This window comes from Phoxinus phoxinus (genome assembly GCF_949152265.1).
Source record: "Phoxinus phoxinus genome assembly, chromosome: 20".
NCBI classification, from domain to species: Eukaryota; Metazoa; Chordata; class Actinopteri; order Cypriniformes; family Leuciscidae; genus Phoxinus; species Phoxinus phoxinus.
In genome coordinates this window covers 4,137,626-4,157,586 of record NC_136895.1, presented here as the reverse complement: position 1 = coordinate 4,157,586, position 19,961 = coordinate 4,137,626, and the positions used below count along the sequence as shown (strand labels likewise).

At 46.6% G+C, this 19,961-nt stretch overlaps 1 protein-coding gene across 1 annotated transcript; it reads right to left on the bottom strand.

Moving 5' to 3' along the window:
• Window positions 1-1,912: 1,912 nt before the first annotated feature.
• LOC306988797 (uncharacterized protein) lies at window positions 1,913-9,009 on the bottom strand (the record flags this gene model as incomplete). The annotated part of the gene is made up of 4 exons (XM_079593945.1): window positions 1,913-2,015; window positions 3,166-3,308; window positions 3,517-3,637; window positions 8,909-9,009. 4 exons carry the CDS (start codon window positions 9,007-9,009, stop codon window positions 1,913-1,915), a joined length of 468 nt encoding a protein of 155 aa, XP_079450071.1.
• Window positions 9,010-19,961: the final 10,952 nt, after the last annotated feature.

Here is a 19,961-nt window from a genome sequence, read left to right as displayed (position 1 = left end):
TGAATTATTATTATTATTATTAGTACAGTACAGTTTCCATCGAATCGAAGCTGGCGTCCCTTAATCAGATCCATGAATAGCAAAGCTGTGCCATTGTCAACGATGAAGAAGTGTGCAGGACAGGTAAGGCCATATTTAGATACCGTTGCAGGTAAACATCCAAGCACTGAAATTGGCTCTTGCATCAACATTACATCAACAGTATCAACATGTCTTATGCTGTGACCGCTCTTCCTGCTGAAATTTGATCAAACTTTTATAAAGCAGCAAATAAAGTTTCCGATAGAAGTAGGCAAAAGCTGCAGTATGCGTTCGAAGGCTATTCAAGACATACAGGAGAAACGCAAGCAACAACAAGGCATCCAGATAGAGGCAAAATCATAGCTTTTTTTAGCAGATTCATTATCAAACTTAAGAAACCACTTAGCTTTACGGGTTAACACAATATCTGTCTATTAATTGTTTATTAATCTGCTATGTCATGTTTTATGACATATTTATGACAGCTTATGATATATTGGTTTATGTCAAGTTGTCATAACAAAGACATCTCAAACAATGTCATATTTGATTTATAAATGTCATAATTGAGCGAATGACACTTAATAACAGTTGTCATAAACATGCACAAAACCTTCTTCATATTCATATGTCGTGTCATGATTATGAAGGTGTCATGTCAGTCTTATGCACACCCCTTCAAGAAAAGTGTTACCAAATATTGTAACTGGGCTTTTTCTTCTTCTCTTCCTGAGCTTTGCTTTCCTGGACAACTGTGTTAAAGCCAGACTCAAGTCTTATGGGATCTCTCTTTCCCTTCATAAACTTTTTTCACTCTTTAAATGACGCCCTTTTTTTTAATAGACATGAAAATGCACATGCCGAACTTAAATGGTTGTAATTCAAGAATGCTTTGGAATATAGACATAAGATTGGTCTTGTTTTAAAGAAAACATTTGGCAGATTTTTGTAGAAGTGAAAAAATATTCATATTTTATATAAAATAAAAAAATTAAAAAACCTGGGCGACTCTAAAACGGCAAAAAAAAAAAGTTGTTTCAAATTTTAGGCTGATATCTCAAAAAATTAGCTTTCAGTGAGATTTAGTTTGGGTGCAGTACCACACTTCTCCACTAGTGGACATTACTGCCCATATAAGGCCGCCTCCATTTCCATGTGTGGTTTTTATTTATTTTTAAAACATTCTCAGACCTTTTTTCTAAAATAATTGAATGGATGCAATCTTTTGAACTCTTGGCATGAAAACACACTGAGGTTTCTACCATTCTTTCATGATTTTTCATGTTCGTCACTATTTCAAAATAAAGGACTGAACACCTTAGGAGTATGAACATATTATTGTTGCAAATTGATAAATTACAGCTCCTCTGTAATTTATTTTGAAAACCAAATATGAAAACTAGACATTGTAAGCTTTCAAATGATATATAGGCTTTCAATATTAGTTTAGGTTTAGTATAGGATATTACTGTTTTAAATATGTAATGACTTTGGGCCGGTGATAAGTTCTATCGCTATTTTAACTGCGCTTATTTCCATCGTTGGTATAAGAAGTAGTGGGTGGTAATAGAGAATAAATGTACAGTTTTACACCATCATGCTGATAAGGTTTCTTTAGTCATTCTGCAATCCCGAACCCCTGTAGAGAGAACACACTTACACACTATATTTATGAATGTTTATTTTAGCATATTTTAAACAGTGCTGGGATCTTATTTAAGCACTTTCACACACACCACACACACTACTAGATTATAAATAGTTGCAACATCCATTTTGTCTGATAATAATAATAATGACATTCAATGGCCCTTTAAAATTAGCGTTTATTTCCTGTCGTTCTCTGATTTTCTTTCAGTTTGTGACTGTTGGCTATAAAAGCATAGTTTCCTCATCTTTTCGTCCTCTTCTTGTTCTGTCTTCGGACAACAGTCTCTATCGGAAGGCAATAGATGTGCATCGGTATGTTCTTATAGTAGCTTGTCACCCAGGGCCTAGAGAGAAACCAGCAGAAATGTGTTGTTTTCAGGTATCACATAAGTGTGCTTCAACAAGGCCATGGATAAATGGACGCTTTCACATAATGTCAGTTTAGGTGTGTTGCTCAAGGGGTGTGTTGACTCTTTGGGGCATTAAAGGATTAGTTCACTTAAAAAAAAACTTTTGCTGATAATTTACTCACCCCCGTGTCATCCAAGATGTCCATGTCTTTCTTTCTTCAGTCGAAAAGAAATGAAGGTTTTTGATGAACACATTTCTCCATATAATGGACGTCAATGGGCCCCAAACGGGTCAAGGTCCAGATGACAGTGTCAGCGCCGCTTCAACGGGCTTTAAATGACACCAGACGATGAATACGGGTCTTATCTAGCGAAACGATCGTCATTTCAAAAATAAATAAAAAAGTTTAAGTTTTATAAGCACAAACGCTCGCCTTGCTCTGTTCTGTGATGCGCGTTCGTGACGTCACGTAATACGCAGTTACGTTGAAAAGGTCGCGCTTATATGAAAAGAAAAACAGTTCTGTCCTGATGAAAATTTTCTTTTAGGCTTTTTAATATTACAACACCAGGATACACACACGAGATGGGCATTTTAAACGATAAACTGACACAAAGACATTTGAATATGTGTGTATGGTCCTTCTTCCTCACATTTGTAAACACTGACTCGTCAAGCGTGACCTTTTCAACGTAACTGCGTATTACGTGACGTCACGAACGCGCATCACAAAACAGAGCAAGGTGAGCGTTTGTGCTTATAAAACTTACACTTTTTTATTTATTTGTGAAATGACGATGGTTCCGCTAGATAAGACCCGTATTCATCGTCTGGTGTCATTTAAAGCCCGTTGAAGCGGCGCTGACACTGTCATCTGGACCTTGAACCGTTTGGGGCCCATTGACGTCCATTATATGGAGAAATGTTTTCATCAAAAACCTTAATTTCTTTTCGACTGAAGAAAGAAAGACATGGACATCTTGGATGACATCGGGGTGAGTAAACTATCAGCAAAAGTTTTTTTTAAAGTGAACTAATCCTTTAAAGCCTTTAAACCAGCAAAATATTCATTAGGTCACTAGCAGCAGTTTATATTTGACATGACAGCTTTCTGATGTGTTTTGGAGAGGTACACGTTCATACTTTGCTGTTCGCTGGTTGAGGCCGAGGAATGACAGACTTCTCCAGCGGATCCGGTTCTCTTCTTGTCTAACTTGGTTCAGCTCCTGTCGTCTCTTCTCCTCTCTTCGAATGCTTTCCTTCAGGTCCTGTTCTATACGGGCCAACTGCACAACACACATTCAACAATATCTTAATGTCTCTTTATGAGATCGAGAGTTCAGTGAAAATATGTCTGCACATTAAATGATAGTTTATAACAAATGATACAGAGAAAATGTTCTTAGTGCTACACAACTGTCATTTTTACTTCCTGGTAAAATGATACTTTATTATCTTTAATAAAACAGCATTTAATGTTGGCGCGCATATTACCGCTTCCAGCAAACCTCTCTGGTCTTCTGCTTTTCTTTGCTGCTCGTACAGTGCAACTGCAGATGGTTCTTCTGTTTTCTGAATGAAATGAGAGCTCTCCGGTGGAAATAAACATGATGACCTATAAGAAAATGAAGATGTATCTGTATTGCTCAAAGCTGAATCATGTCCCACAGAATTTGTTTTTTGTTCCACCACAATTATCACAATGTGAAAAGTTTTACTAATACAATGAAGTATAATTTTCATCATAATTGTCCTGCTAAGCATCAGATTAGGGGTGTCAGTGTAAATTGTGTAAGATAATATCACGTTACTATCTGTGTTTTTGTCACGGTCGGTGGTTGTGTAGATATAGGGATGGCTGACGCGAAACTGCCGTTCCCTTTCGTTGTCACTTCGAGTTACGTCGAATGACGACGAATGGGGTTCGCTTAGAAGCCTATCCTCTTCGAACAGTAATAAAACGAGCCAATGGCAAGCAAATGCCATGGGTCTGCTGAATTTGCATAGCGTAACTCCGCCCCACAGTGTGGGTATATAAAGAAGTGAGCCGGCAACATGCAGATATGTTTTCGCTTTCGGAGCCAAGTTTATTCTTCACTCCACAAGCCATCCTGAGTTTCATCTCTACATTCCTCTTCGAGACGAGCTTCCCTCCAGGTGTTGGTGTGACAGCGAGTTCCAGCGAGTGCACATTCCCTGCGATCTGAGCAGTGATCTGCCAGTGTGTGTGTGTGTTCTCTCCCTGGTCGCTTCAGCATCTGCGGGGATCTTCCTTTTCTCTAAAAGAGCAAAGCGCGTGGCACGTCTTTTTAAAGATGCATCGCCCGTGCCCTTCTGGTTGTGGTCACTGGCTGTCTGATTTAGATGGGCACAATCGCTGTTTTGCGTGTTTGGGCTTAGAGCATGCTAAAACAGCGCTTGTGGATGACTCATGTTTTCATTGCGGAAACATGACCATCGCGACACTACGGTCGAGACTCAGTGATCTCGAAAGAGTGAGAGTCCCCTCATCCACACCCTGATATACCCCCTCTAGTGCAGATAGAGCTGGTACTTCGGCTGGTGGCCAGGGTGACCTGAGGGTGACGGTGTGGCAACAACAACCGACGATTCGTCCTCAAGTCCCTCAAGTGCCGCAACCCGCGAGCCGACCAGATGATGCGCTCGATCAGTCCCGGCCAACGGTCGGCGCCGGACCGAGCGCGCCGTCTTGCGCTCCTAATGACGATGCTATGTCGATCACAGCATCACAAGGTGGGCAGGAGTCCTCGGGAGATGAGGGGTCGGCTGTGCTGCCGCCTTCGGGCGCGTCAGCATTGCCCGATCCTGAGCTGACGGCCATGCTTTCCCGGGCGGCCGCGAGCATCGGGTTAGAGTGCAATCCGCCGCCCTGCCCCGAGCGCTCGCGTCTGGACGATTGGTTTTTGGGGGCGGCTGCCGATTCACGTCGGCGTCCAACCCCAATGCCTTTCTTCCCGGATGTGCATGAGGAGGTCTCGAGGTCCTGGAAGGCACCCTTGTCTTCCCGTGATCGCTCGGCGACCTCCTCCGCTTTTCCTCCTCTTGATCAGGCGGCTGTTTACGGGTACACTGGGGTACCTATGGTTGAACGCTCTGTTGCGATGCAACTGTGTCCTCAGAGCGCTTCTTCCCGTGGTGATCCTAAGCACCCCTCCAAGGCCTGTAGGTTTTCGTCGACCCAGGTGGCAAAGACCTATAGAGCTGCGGGGCAGGCAGCTGCCTCATTGCATGCCATGGCCACTCTGCAGGTCTACCAGGCCCAGATGCTCATGGACATGCACGAGGGGAGAACTGACCCAGGGCTCTTCAATGAGCTGCGTGTCGCCACTGACCTCGCTCTCCGGGCGACGAAAGTGACCGCACGCTCCCTGGGTCAGGTGATGTCCACTAGTGTGGTCCAGGAGAGACACCTCTGGCTCAACCTGGCCGATATGAGGGACGCTGAGCGGACTCGTCTGCTCGACGCCCCCATATCCCAGGCTGGCCTCTTCGGCGGAGCGGTTGAAGACTTCGCCCAACAGTTTTCAACCGCCCAGAAGCAGACTGAGGCTATCAAACATATTCTGCCCCGACGGCCCGCTGCTGCCTCCACCCAGCCGTCGGCTCAGACGCCTCAGCCTGCTCGCCGCCGAGGGCGCCCTCCCGCGGCTCCCGCCCCTCCCGCACGGCCCCAGCAGCAGCCTTCACACGGGCCGCGTCGTGGAGGACGCCGCAGGCAGGCGCCACAGCCCTCTCCAGCCCCGCGCCCCGCTAAATGCCAGGCCAAGCGGCGCTCCTGAGACGGGCTGCTCAGAGATGGCAATCAGTTCTTCACAGGAGATGGTAGCAGGACCACTCCTTCCCCCGGTGGAGGGCCGGGGGAGAATCTTTTGTTCTCCACTCCCCGCTGCTCACCCACGGGTGGGCAGCACCCTAATGTGGTTAAAGAGAGAACTGATATCCCCATCTCTGAGCCCCCAGAAGGGAGTGACAGTGTGCGCCGCCCACGGGCCCCGCCGCTCTCATCCCCTTCTGTCGCCAGACCCCTGCCAGAGCACGCCCCCGTGGAACGCTGGTCCTTCCCTGGCCTCCTCTGGCAGGACGCGGTTAATGACCGTGCCCCCACACCGGGCCGCTATGCCACCCACGTCTGGGCCGGTCATTCCGCTTCGCTGCACCCCCGGGGGGACGTCTGTCGTTCGCATGACCCCGCTGGCACAGTCCGTGGGAGCCTGGTTAGAGCTTCCCAACCTGTCCCGCTGGCTCGCGCGGACCATCAGGCTCGGCTATGCGATTCAGTTTGCGCGGTCTCCTCCCCGCTTCAGGGGAGTCCGCTTCACTATGGTCGGTGGCAATGCCCCTGTCATGAGAGCGGAGGTCGCCACCCTGCTGGCGAAGGGTGCGATCGAGACTGTCCCTCCAGCCGCAATGAGGTCCGGCTTCTACAGCCCTTACTTCATTGTCCCCAAGAAGACCGGTGGGTTACGGCCAATCCTGGATCTGCGCGTCTTGAACCGTTCCCTTCACAGGCTTCCGTTCAAGATGCTCACGGCCAAACGCATTTTCGAATGTGTGCAGCCACAGGATTGGTTTGCAGCGATCGACCTGAAGGACGCCTACTTTCATGTCTCCATTCTTCCTCGACACAGACCGTTTCTGCGGTTTGCTTTCGAGGGGCAGGCATACCAGTACGCGGTTCTCCCATTCGGGCTGGCCCTGTCTCCTCGCGTCTTCACGAAGGTCGTCGAGGCAGCCCTTGTGCCGCTACGGCAACACGGGGTTCGCATCCTGAATTATCTCGACGACTGGCTAATCATAGCTCACTCTCGGGACCAGGTTTGCGAACACAGGGACCTAGTGCTCCGGCACCTAGCCCGTCTGTGCCTTCGGGTCAACTGGGAGAAGAGCAAACTTTGCCCCGTGCAGAGGATCTCTTTTCTCGATATGGAAATCGACTCAGTCGCCATGTACGCGCAGCTTACGATCGAGCGCGCGCAGTCACTGCTGACTTGCCTGAGACAAATCGAGGGCAAGAGTGCGGTTCCACTGAAACTTTTTCAGAGGCTCCTGGGGCATATGGCATCTGCAGCCGCGGTAACGCTGCTCGGATTACTTCATATGAGACCGCTTCAGCACTGGCTTCACGATCGAGTCCCGAGGTGGGCATGGCACCAGGGCAAGCTCCGAGTACCAGTTACTCCGACCTGCCGTCAGACCTTCTCCCCGTGGACGAACCTCAGCTTTCTACGGGCCGGAGTGCCCTTAGAACGAATTTCCAGGCATGTTGTTGTGTCAACGGATGCCTCCTCCACGGGCTGGGGTGCCATGTGCAATGGACATGCTGCCGCGGGCTCCTGGACAGGTCCCTACTGCCTATGGCATGTCAATTGCCTCGAGTTGCTGGCAGTACGTCTCGCTCTGCACCGCTTCCGGGCGCTGCTCAAGAACCAGCACGTACTAGTCCGCTCAGACAATACCGCGACAGTAGCGTACATCAACCGACAAGGTGGTCTACGCTCCCGCCGTATGTCGCAACTTGCCCGCCACCTCCTCATATGGAGTCAGAAGCATCTGAGGTCGCTTCGAGCCATTTTTATTCCGGGAGACCTGAACTGTGCAGCCGACGAGCTCTCACGGCTTCAGCCTCTTCCGGGAGAATGGAGACTCCATCCCCAGGCGGTCCAGCTGATTTGAGATCAGTTCGGGGACGCACAGGTAGACCTGTTTGCCTCCCACGACTCGTCCCACTGCGCCCAGTTTTACTCCCTGACCGAGGGCACGCTCGGCACGGACGCTCTGGCGCACAGCTGGCCCCGGGGCCTCCGCAAGTATGCGTTTCCCCCAGTGAGCCTTCTTGCACAGACCCTGTGCAAGATCAGGGAGGACGAGGAGCAGGTCATATTGGTTGCAGCCGAACCTGGCCCACCCGAACCTGGTTCTCCGAACTTGTACTCCTCGCGACAGCACCTCCCTGGCCAATTCCTCTGAGGAAGGACCTCCTTTCTCAGGGACGGGGCACCCTTTGGCACCCTCGTCCCGATCTTTGGAACCTCCACGTGTGGCTCCTGGGCGGGACGAGGCAGGTTTGAGTACCCTACCACCAGCGGTGGTGGCTACCATCACTTCCGCTAGAGCGTCGTCCACTAGACATGCCTACGCGTTGAAGTGGAACCTCTTCGTCTCTTGGTGCTCTTCTCACTCAGAAGACCCCAGATCATGCCCGATCAGTGTCGTGCTTTCCTTCCTGCAGGATGGGTTGGAGCGAAGGCTGTCTCCCTCCACCCTGAAAGTATATGTTGCCGCTATTGCCGCACATCACGATGCAGTTGATGGTAAGTCCGTGGGAAAGCACGACCTGGTCATCAGGTTCCTGAGAGGAGCGAGGAGACTACAGCCTCCTCGCCCTCCTCTCGTTCCCTCTTGGGACCTCTCAGTGGTACTAAATGCCCTGCAGAGTGCTCCCTTTGAGCCTCTGCAATCAGTGGAGCTTAAGTTCCTGTCAATTAAGACAGCGCTCCTGGTTGCTTTGACCTCCATCAAGAGGGTAGGGGACCTGCACGCATTTTCTGTAGACGAAGCGTGCCTGGAATTCGGGCCGGCCTTTTCTCACGTGATCCTGAGACCCCGGCCTGGATATGTGCCCAAGGTTCCCACCACTCCCTTCCGGGACCAGGTGGTGAACCTGCAAGCGCTGCCCCTGGAGGAGGCAGACCCAGCCTTGGCATTGCTCTGTCCAGTACGCGCCCTCTGTGCTTACGTAGACAGAACGCAGTGTTTCAGGACCTCAGACCAGCTCTTTGTCTGTTATGGTGGGAAGCTGAAGGGAAAGGCTCTCTCCAAGCAAAGGTTGTCTCACTGGATAGTGGACGCCGTTGCTTTGGCTTACCAGCAGCAAGGTCGACCGTGCCTCCTTGGTGTGACGCCCCACTCCACCCGGAGTGTGGCCTCCTCTTGGGCTCTAGCGCATGGCGCCTCGCTAACAGACATCTGCAGAGCTGCAGACTGGGCGACACCCAACACATTCGCCAGATTCTATAATCTCCGAGTGGAGCCAGTGTCCTCCCGTGTACTCGCTTCAACCAGCCGGTGCTAGGACCCGCTCAGGTGTCTTCGCTTGCTCGCCATTCCACTCCACGGACTGGATACGTGCGATATTTCCTCAGGTGAGCCTGATAAGCCCTGAGTTCTTCCAGCGCTGTTGACGTCAATGCCAGAGTTATGCCTCCGGCAGCTTTCGCGTTGGCTAGGTGCCACCATGTGCATGGTTCCCCCTCTGGGCGACCCCCACGTGTGTATTTCCACTATAAGCCTCTCTCGAGCATGTGTCTTTCCCTTGGCAAGCCAGTCTGCCACCCCTGGGGTTGAAATACTCCACCCTACGGGCTGGACACCCCAGTGTTCTCCGTATGCACCCCCTTCCGGGTCATATGTGTGTTTTTTAAGTCCCCCCCCTTCGGGCGGGCACTGATTGCATATTTCCACTGTGATGTGCTTCCCAGTGTACCTTGGTATTCCTGTGTTAAGTAGGAGTCCTTCTTCCGTGCTAGTCTCACGACAGGGAGCTCAGACTTACGCAGGGCACTGGAAGACAGCCGAGGTGGCGTGATTGGACTGGGAACCCCATTCGTCGTCATTCGACGTAACTCGAAGTGACAACGAAAGGGAACGTCTCGGTTACGGATGTAACCCTCGTTCCCTGAGTAGGGAACGGAGACGTTACGTCTTCCTGCCACTTCCGCTGTACCGCTGGAACAGCCTGAGTTCAGCTTGGCTCCTTCAGCGAAAAAACATATCTGCATGTTGCCGGCTTATATACTTATATCCTTATATCCCGTATATCCTTATATACCCACACTGTGGGGCGGAGTTACGCTATGCAAATTCAGCAGACCCATGGCATTTGCTTGCCATTGGCTCGTTTTATTACTGTTCGAAAAGGATAGGCTTCTAAGCGAACCCCATTCGTCGTCATTCGACGTAATGTCTCCGTTCCCTACTCAGGGAACGAGGGTTACATCCGTAACCGAGACGTTCCGAAGCGTTTCGTGATCCCGAAGCGCAGATGTTTCGAAACACACTGATCCGAAGCGTGATTCAAAACACCCATGTCACGTGACTACGGCCAAATGAAGCTTCGGAGTGTTTGACGAGTGTTTGACAGGTGGCCTGTTCCGCCGAATCAGCGTTTGATTGACAGGGTCGGCAACAGACCACACAATCGCACATCTGTATAAAAGTGAAGTCAACGCATCTTGACCTCGTGGGTTTTTGTGAGAGGAGTTTGATTTTGAGATAGCGGATTTTTGGTGATATAGTGACATTTATAGTGCGATTTGTTTACTTATATTTAGGCTTACAATTCAATTTACACATTGACTGATAGGCTAGAGACAGACAGAGTAGCTATACATATAGTGACACATTAATAGATAGATAGAAAAATAGACAGATAGATTAATAGATAGATACAGATACATAGATAGATTAATAGATACATATAGATACATAGATAGATTAATAGATAGATACAAATACATAGATATATTAATAGATAGATACATATACATAGATAGATTAATAGATAGATAGATACAAATACATAGATAGATTAATAGATACATATATAGATACATAGATAGATTAATAGATAGATACATATACATAGATAGATTAAGATAGATAGATAAATAAAAAATAACATTATGCACAGTGGGAGCCTACAGGTTTCACATATTAGAAAAATACAATAATAAAAAAACACATTTTTTAATGGCTCGTTGTCAAGGTTGTTTCAGATCAACACCTGCAAGTGACCACTAGGTGTCACCGTGGAGACGGGTGTCGGATGGTTTCGAAGCCTCGACACAATATGGTACATTTGCTTCAACTGTTTCATTGCTTCAAATGCCCCAGGCACAACGGTTAACCATATTTCTGATAAAAAATGACGGTAATAGCCTGCCGAGATCAAAAATATGAGACGCCTGTGTTAAAGTCAATGGAGCGCTGTCAAAAAGTCGTTCTTGGCTGCGCTGTGATTGGTCAATCTACACTCTAGGGTGTGGCTTAGCCAAAGGCGAATTGTATAGAATTGTGCAATTGTGTTGCCATGACAACAAAACAGCTAAACACACACACACACACACACACACCTTTAAAGTGGTTTTAATTGAAAGTTTTAACTCAAAAATTAATGTGAATGTTTTTTTTTTAATTATAAGCTTCACATTTCTGCTGTATAATCCTCCAACAAATGTCCCCATTCACCCCAGACAGCAACACAGTGTCGGCGCATCTGGTACATGGATTCAATGCGTACCAGATGTGGGCCGGATCTGGGCCGACACTCTGTTGCTGTCTGGGACATCTAGGGCCCTATCTTGCACCCAGCGCAATTGACTTTGAACACCGACGCATGTATCATTCCTATTTTGCACCCGCGCACAGCGGACTTTTCCCTCCACAGACGCACGTCGGTAAATTAGGAAATGAACTTGCGCTCGCGGGGACGGTTCAGCGCAAAGAGGAGGCGTGTTCCGGCGCAAAACTTCCATGGTGGTATTTTCCAGTTTTAGAAAGCAATTGCGCCATTGACCAGGAAAAAAACAGTCTAAAGACAGTGGCGCGTTGCGCGTTAGTGATATGGTATTTTAAGGGCGCGTGCTTGGCCATAATGTTAACGCGCATCCACTTTGATTCTCTAATATAAAAACATGCAGCAGTTTTCATTTTTGCAAATCATACATTATTACAAGGAAAATTATTAACACACGAGGGAAATCATTGTTGTGTCCGTGAAGATGTGAAAAAAATCTATCTAGATAAAAAAAAAAAAAAAAAAATCTAGATTAGGCTACACATTTACTACCCAAATTATACGCCTGTTTAACTGAAGCTAATTTGGGTGGGTTTCTCCCATCATCCCCAATGTCACTTCTCTGTGTTTTACGCCCTGACGAGAACGTCGGCCTCCTCGGCTGTGAACCGCTCCTGGCGTGCGCCGGCAAATCCGCCGTTAATAGCGATCCGCCGTTATAATAGCGATCCGCCGTGGAACAAGCCCGCCGGCTCTTAAAGGGAATGTGAGAGGACGCTCTGATTGGTTTATTTCACGTTACGCCCAAACCACACCTATGAATAATGAAGCTACTTCAGACCAACACATTTTAGATTTGCGTCGGGCGCAAGAGTCATTTATCGCGCTGGGAAAATAGCAACAGCGCCGGGATCCGCCCACAAAGTTACTTGCGCTTTGCACTTTGACACTTGCGTTTCAGATCGTCAAAATAGGGCCCCTAGTGTAAGTGTTTCATTGTAACCAAAAACATTAAAGCCAAAGATTCAACAATAGATTCATCAGCAGTCCTGAAAAATCTAACCAAAGAATGATTTTTTTAAACTGAAAATAAATGTTAATTGATGCTGCATAAAGCCCTGACAAAGAGGATGAGAAGGAAATAACAGCTTTGCATACCTCTGTTCTGTTTGCTCCATCTGCTCATCTGTCGAGAAATCGGTGTCCATGTTCTTATCTAAAGTGCTCTGGCAAACAAAGAAACTGAAATTAACTTTGTTTTGAATGCATATTGTCTCAAGTTTAGGATTGTTGCTGTTTTTAAATGGTTTAAAAAAAGGAAAGCACAAGGGGATTTAGTCTCAGTTGAAAACGTATCTTTTTAACTTATCTTTTAAGGGTTCATTGAAGTAATAACTTTGTTTTTATTTCGTTTTTTTCACTCTCTCTCTCTTCTACTGATCTCACTATACAGTTGTGTGAGGGTGTATGTCTAAGAGTGTGTAGTCATGCCTTCATTTGCTAAATGCTTTTATAAATGGATGTTGTAATTATAACTGTGAAGCACTTTGGGCAACAACGTTGTTATTAAATGTGCTATATAAATAAATAAAAGTTGAAGTAGTCTGTAAACACAATGAAGCCTGTCACGAGGGAACCGGACACCAGTGTAACTCCACCTGACTGCAGGTTATTTACCACGTCCTCCCTCTCTCAGGTGTGCATGCAGAACACATCATCTGTGGCCATCGGAGGACTCATGTACATTAATGATTGTAAAGTATGATCATTTCTGATTGACAGGTGTCATGTGTTCGCTTCATTAAATAACATCTTTTTTTAGAGACCTGCACATTAATATTTATCCGGACTTGTGTAGAATGCGTATGCAAGCAGAAATAAAGCACTCAGTGGAATGAAATGTTGCACTTTTATAAATGTATTTGTGCACATCAATCTGATTAGGAGTATTTGTAAAAGACACTTACCTGATTTTGAATGTCCACCCTGTGTGCTGCAGCTCTCGGACCGGTGCCGGCGCCTCACTTCTCACTTCTCACTCGCTGTGCACCTTTATCCTCCACTCAGCATTGTTCTTCAATAATGCAGCACTTCTATGGTTTCTCCTTCCGTGACTTCAAGTTTCCTTTGGTGTGATCATACTCCTCCCGTCAGTCCTCACATCTAATTAGATTCTTTAAGTGTTGCTGTCTTCATGCATTAATAAGTCATATAGACTAGCAAATTAATGTGCACATTGTGCAGAGCCTGAGTGTTATTTAACATACTGTATTTTGTTACATGTTTTACGTGTTACATATTTATTAATTTAAATGTATATTTTAGAACAACATACAACAACATATTTCACATATTTTAGGAGAACATTCAGTGAGCTCCAGTATGTGTAAGACAAATGTTAGCAAACAATTTTCAAATTATTTTATTAGATCACAAACTATTTAATTGATGAAAGTTCTCAGGTTTTACTACAGAGGGTTTTCATACATTTTGGTTTCAACAAGCAGAAATTACAAGTTTAAAACGTGTTTTATACATACCGTTTTACAAACAAGTGTGCTTATAATATGTTTATTTCTTAAAATTGTATTTAAAAAAACTACAGGACTGTACTGTCAGTGTCCTTGTTACACATTCAATGTAGTTACTATAGTAAAAACAGTAAATTATGCATAATTACATGCAACTAACCCTAAACCAAACCCTAATCTTAACCATAACCCTATAGTTAACGAGTTTGTTTGCCCATAAAATCTTTAAGATATTAGGTTAAACTTATTTGGCTTGCTGTCCACTGGAGAGGGGCTCGATGAAGCAGCTTCAACTCGAGCTCTGATATACCCCCCAGTGGCTAAAATGTAGGATATATGATTAAAAGGGGCAAGGTACCTAAGATGAAGGTGGAGTTTGGGGAGGTGGAGGGATGCTATGGGGAAAGGTAAGCGGCTGCTTATATACTGTACTCGGCTGATGATTGAAAGATTAGATTGGCTCACTCCTCCCTAACTTACGTTTAGAAAGTTCATTTAACGAGTTTGTTTGCCCATAAAATCTTAAAGATATTAGGTTAAACTTATTTGGCTCGCTGTCCACTGGAGAGGGGCTCGATGAAGCAGCTTCAACTCGAGCTCTGATATACCCCCCAAAAGTGTCGAATAAAAATTTGGGACAGCAAGTTAGAATAACATGATCAATTAATTAAGAACTTGGGAAATACAGGATGCCTAAGAGCTTAAAGCATGTTAAACATGAAAAACTCTGTCAGCGGCTCTTTCACTTTCAGTGCTTCACATCGCCACCTAGCCGCCTGGAGTGCACACTACATCCAATTTCACACACTTTTGCGTCACCATATGCACGCAGATTTCACCCCCATAACACTCGTCTAAACGCAGAATAAAAAGTGATAACGCAACGCCACTCTTGCGTATTCTCTTCAGATCGTTTCCGTGTAAACATAGATGTTGTCCTGAAACCGCTCTAAAAGAGCCCTAAACCAGAGCCAGTCTACGGAGACCCTGCCCACTCCCTATTAAGTCCTATTGTACCGAATTTTTGGTTGTAGTTCCACCAGAGTTCCACTGGGGGCGATCGCCCGAGTGCAAAATTAATGGGAGTCTATGGGGCTAGACGGCTAAATTTGTCTCTTTCACCCGATTGCCGTTGAGAAATCTCAGATTTGATTGTAGATTTGGCAAGTTCAACATGGGTTATAGGTCGAAAATTGAATGAACGAGTACTTATGTCCTTTCGATTTCTTACAGGTTGAGTTGTTGTTGCCCATAACACGCTAGCATTCTGCTAATGAACGCTGATTGGTCAGTGAATGACTGGTTACGACCAGAGATACCGCTTGATGGCATCATGGCATCCGAAGTGGGACCAGAATGTCTTCTAGCAGAAACTCTTCTAGCCCGTGTGTTTACCTGTGTCCGCTGTGTTGTGTGTTTACCTGTGTCAGCTGTGTTGTGTTTACCTGTGTCAGCTGTGTTGTGTGTTTACCTGTGTCAGCTGTGTTGTGTGTTTACCTGTGTCAGCTGTGTTGTGTGTTTACCTGTGTCAGCTGTGTTGTGTGTTTACCTGTGTCAGCTGTGTTGTGTTTACCTGTGTCAGCTGTGTTGTGTGTTTACCTGTGTCTGCTGCGTCGTGTGTTTACCTGTGTCAGCTGTGTTGTGTTTACCTGTGTCAGCTGTGTTGTGTGTTTACCTGTGTCAGCTGTGTTGTGTGTTTACCTGTGTCTGCTGCGTCGTGTGTTTACCTGTGTCAGCTGTGTTGTGTGTTTACCTGTGTCAGCTGTGTTGTGTGTTTACCTGTGTCAGCTGTGTCGTGTGTTTACCTGTGTCTGCTGTGTTGTGTGTTTACCTATGTCAGCTGTGTTGTGTGTTTACCTGTGTCCACTGTGTCGTGTGTTTACCTGTGTCTGCTGTGTTGTGTGTTTACCTGTGTCTGCTGTGTTGTGTGTTTACCTGTGTCTGCTGTGTTGTGTGTTTACCTGTGTCAGCTGTGTTGTGTGTTTACCTGTGTCCACTGTGTCGTGTGTTTACCTGTGTCTGCTGTGTTGTGTGTTTACCTGTGTCCGCTGTGTTGTGTGTTTACCTGTGTCTGCTGCGTCGTGTGTTTACCTGTGTCAGCTGTGTTGTGTGTTTACCTGTGTCAGCTGTGTTGTGTGTTTACCTGTGTCAGCTGTGTCGTGTGTTTACCTGTGTCTGCTGTGTTGTGTGTTTACCTATGTCAGCTGTGTTGTGTGTTTACCTGTGTCCACTGTGTCGTGTGTTTACCTGTGTCTGCTGTGTTGTGTGTTTACCTGTGTCTGCTGTGTTGTGTGTTTACCTGTGTCTGCTGTGTTGTGTGTTTACCTGTGTCAGCTGTGTTGTGTGTTTACCTGTGTCCACTGTGTCGTGTGTTTACCTGTGTCTGCTGTGTTGTGTGTTTACCTGTGTCCGCTGTGTTGTGTGTTTACCTGTGTCTGCTGCGTCGTGTGTTTACCTGTGTCAGCTGTGTTGTGTGTTTACCTGTGTCAGCTGTGTTGTGTGTTTACCTGTGTCAGCTGTGTCGTGTGTTTACCTGTGTCTGCTGTGTTGTGTGTTTACCTATGTCAGCTGTGTTGTGTGTTTACCTGTGTCCACTGTGTCGTGTGTTTACCTGTGTCTGCTGTGTTGTGTGTTTACCTGTGTCTGCTGTGTTGTGTGTTTACCTGTGTCTGCTGTGTTGTGTGTTTACCTGTGTCAGCTGTGTTGTGTGTTTACCTGTGTCCACTGTGTCGTGTGTTTACCTGTGTCTGCTGTGTTGTGTGTTTACCTGTGTCCGCTGTGTTGTGTGTTTACCTGTGTCTGCTGCGTCGTGTGTTTACCTGTGTCAGCTGTGTTGTGTGTTTACCTGTGTCAGCTGTGTTGTGTGTTTACCTGTGTCAGCTGTGTCGTGTGTTTACCTGTGTCTGCTGTGTTGTGTGTTTACCTATGTCAGCTGTGTTGTGTGTTTACCTGTGTCCACTGTGTCGTGTGTTTACCTGTGTCTGCTGTGTTGTGTGTTTACCTGTGTCTGCTGTGTTGTGTGTTTACCTGTGTCTGCTGTGTTGTGTGTTTACCTGTGTCAGCTGTGTTGTGTGTTTACCTGTGTCCACTGTGTCGTGTGTTTACCTGTGTCTGCTGTGTTGTGTGTTTACCTGTGTCCGCTGTGTTGTGTGTTTACCTGTGTCAGCTGTGTTGTGTGTTTACCTGTGTCAGCTGTGTTGTGTGTTTACCTGTGTCAGCTGTGTTGTGTGTTTACCTGTGTCCGCTGTGTTGTGTGTTTACCTGTGTCCGCTGTGTTTACCTGTGTCAGCTGTGTTGTGTGTTGTGTGTTTACCTGTGCCCGCTGTGTTGTGTGTTTACCTGTGTCAGCTGTGTTGTGTGTTTACCTGTGTCAGCTGTGTTGTGTGTTTACCTGTGTCCGCTGTGTTGTGTGTTTACCTGTGTCCACTGTGTTGTGGTTTACCTGTGTCCGCTGTGTTGTGTGTTTACCTGTGTCAGCTGTGTTGTGTGTTTACCTGTGTCCGCTGTGTTGTGTGTTTACCTGTGTCAGCTTTGATGTGTGTTTACCTGTGCCCGCTGTGTTGTGTGTTTACCTGTGTCAGCTTTGTTGTGTGTTTACCTGCGTCCGCTGTGTTGTATGTTTACCTGTGTCAGCTTTGATGTGTGTTTACCTGTGTCAGCTGTGTTGTGTGTTTACCTGTGTCAGCTGTGTTGTGCATTTACCTGTGTCCGCTGTGTTGTGTGTTTACCTGTGTCAGCTGTGTTGTGTGTTTACCTGTGTCCACTGTGTTGTGTGTTTACCTGTGTCTACTGTGTTGTGTGTTTACCTGTGTCAGCTGTGTTGTGTGTTTACCTGTGTCAGCTGTGTCGTGTGTTTACCTGTGTCAGCTGTGTTGTGTGTTTACCTGTGTCAGCTGTGTCGTGTGTTTACCTGTCAGCTGTGTTGTGTGTTTACCTGTGTCAGCTGTGTTGTGTGTTTACCTGTGTCAGCTGTGTTGTGTATTTACCTGTGTCCGCTGTGTTGTGTGTTTACCTGTGTCCGCTGTGTTGTGTGTTTACCTGTGTCAGCTGTGTTGTGTGTTTACCTGTGTCAGCTGTGTTGTGTGTTTACCTGTGTCAGCTGTGTTGTGTATTTACCTGTGTCAGCTGTGTTGTGTGTTTACCTGTGTCCGCTGTGTTGTGTGTTTACCTGTGTCCGCTGTGTTGTGTGTTTACCTGTGTCCGCTGTGTTGTGTGTTTACCTGTGTCAGCTGTGTTGTGTGTTTACCTGTGTCAGCTGTGTTGTGTGTTTACCTGTGTCCGCTGTGTTGTGTGTTTACCTGTGTCCGCTGTGTTGTGTATTTACCTGTGTCAGCTGTGTTGTGTATTTACCTGTGTCAGCTGTGTTGTGTGTTTACCTGTGTCCGCTGTGTTGTGTGTTTACCTGTGTCAGCTGTGTTGTGTGTTTACCTGTGTCCGCTGTGTTGTGTGTTTACCTGTGTCCACTGTGTTGTGTGTTTACCTGTGTCTACTGTGTTGTGTTTACCTGTGTCAGCTGTGTTGTGTGTTTACCTGTGTCAGCTGTGTCGTGTGTTTACCTGTCAGCTGTGTTGTGTGTTTACCTGTGTCAGCTGTGTTGTGTGTTTACCTGTGTCAGCTGTGTTGTGTGTTTACCTGTGTCAGCTGTGTTGTGTGTTTACCTGTGTCAGCTGTGTTGTGTGTTTACCTGTGTCAGCTGTGTTGTGTGTTTACCTGTGTCCGCTGTGTTGTGTGTTTACCTGTGTCCGCTGTGTTTACCTGTGTCAGCTGTGTTGTGTGTTGTGTGTTTACCTGTGTCCGCTGTGTTGTGTGTTTACCTGTGTCAGCTGTGTTGTGTGTTTACCTGTGTCAGCTGTGTTGTGTGTTTACCTGTGTCCGCTGTGTTGTGTGTTTACCTGTGTCCACTGTGTTGTGGTTTACCTGTGTCCGCTGTGTTGTGTGTTTACCTGTGTCAGCTGTGTTGTGTGTTTACCTGTGTCCGCTGTGTTGTGTGTTTACCTGTGTCAGCTTTGATGTGTGTTTACCTGTGCCCGCTGTGTTGTGTGTTTACCTGTGTCAGCTTTGTTGTGTGTTTACCTGCGTCCGCTGTGTTGTATGTTTACCTGTGTCAGCTTTGATGTGTGTTTACCTGTGTCAGCTGTGTTGTGTGTTTACCTGTGTCAGCTGTGTTGTGCATTTACCTGTGTCCGCTGTGTTGTGTGTTTACCTGTGTCAGCTGTGTTGTGTGTTTACCTGTGTCCACTGTGTTGTGTGTTTACCTGTGTCTACTGTGTTGTGTGTTTACCTGTGTCAGCTGTGTTGTGTGTTTACCTGTGTCAGCTGTGTCGTGTGTTTACCTGTGTCAGCTGTGTTGTGTGTTTACCTGTGTCAGCTGTGTCGTGTGTTTACCTGTCAGCTGTGTTGTGTGTTTACCTGTGTCAGCTGTGTTGTGTGTTTACCTGTGTCAGCTGTGTTGTGTATTTACCTGTGTCCGCTGTGTTGTGTGTTTACCTGTGTCCGCTGTGTTGTGTGTTTACCTGTGTCAGCTGTGTTGTGTGTTTACCTGTGTCAGCTGTGTTGTGTGTTTACCTGTGTCAGCTGTGTTGTGTATTTACCTGTGTCAGCTGTGTTGTGTGTTTACCTGTGTCCGCTGTGTTGTGTGTTTACCTGTGTCCGCTGTGTTGTGTGTTTACCTGTGTCCGCTGTGTTGTGTGTTTACCTGTGTCAGCTGTGTTGTGTGTTTACCTGTGTCAGCTGTGTTGTGTGTTTACCTGTGTCCGCTGTGTTGTGTGTTTACCTGTGTCCGCTGTGTTGTGTATTTACCTGTGTCAGCTGTGTTGTGTATTTACCTGTGTCAGCTGTGTTGTGTGTTTACCTGTGTCCGCTGTGTTGTGTGTTTACCTGTGTCAGCTGTGTTGTGTGTTTACCTGTGTCCGCTGTGTTGTGTGTTTACCTGTGTCCACTGTGTTGTGTGTTTACCTGTGTCTACTGTGTTGTGTTTACCTGTGTCAGCTGTGTTGTGTGTTTACCTGTGTCAGCTGTGTCGTGTGTTTACCTGTCAGCTGTGTTGTGTGTTTACCTGTGTCAGCTGTGTTGTGTGTTTACCTGTGTCAGCT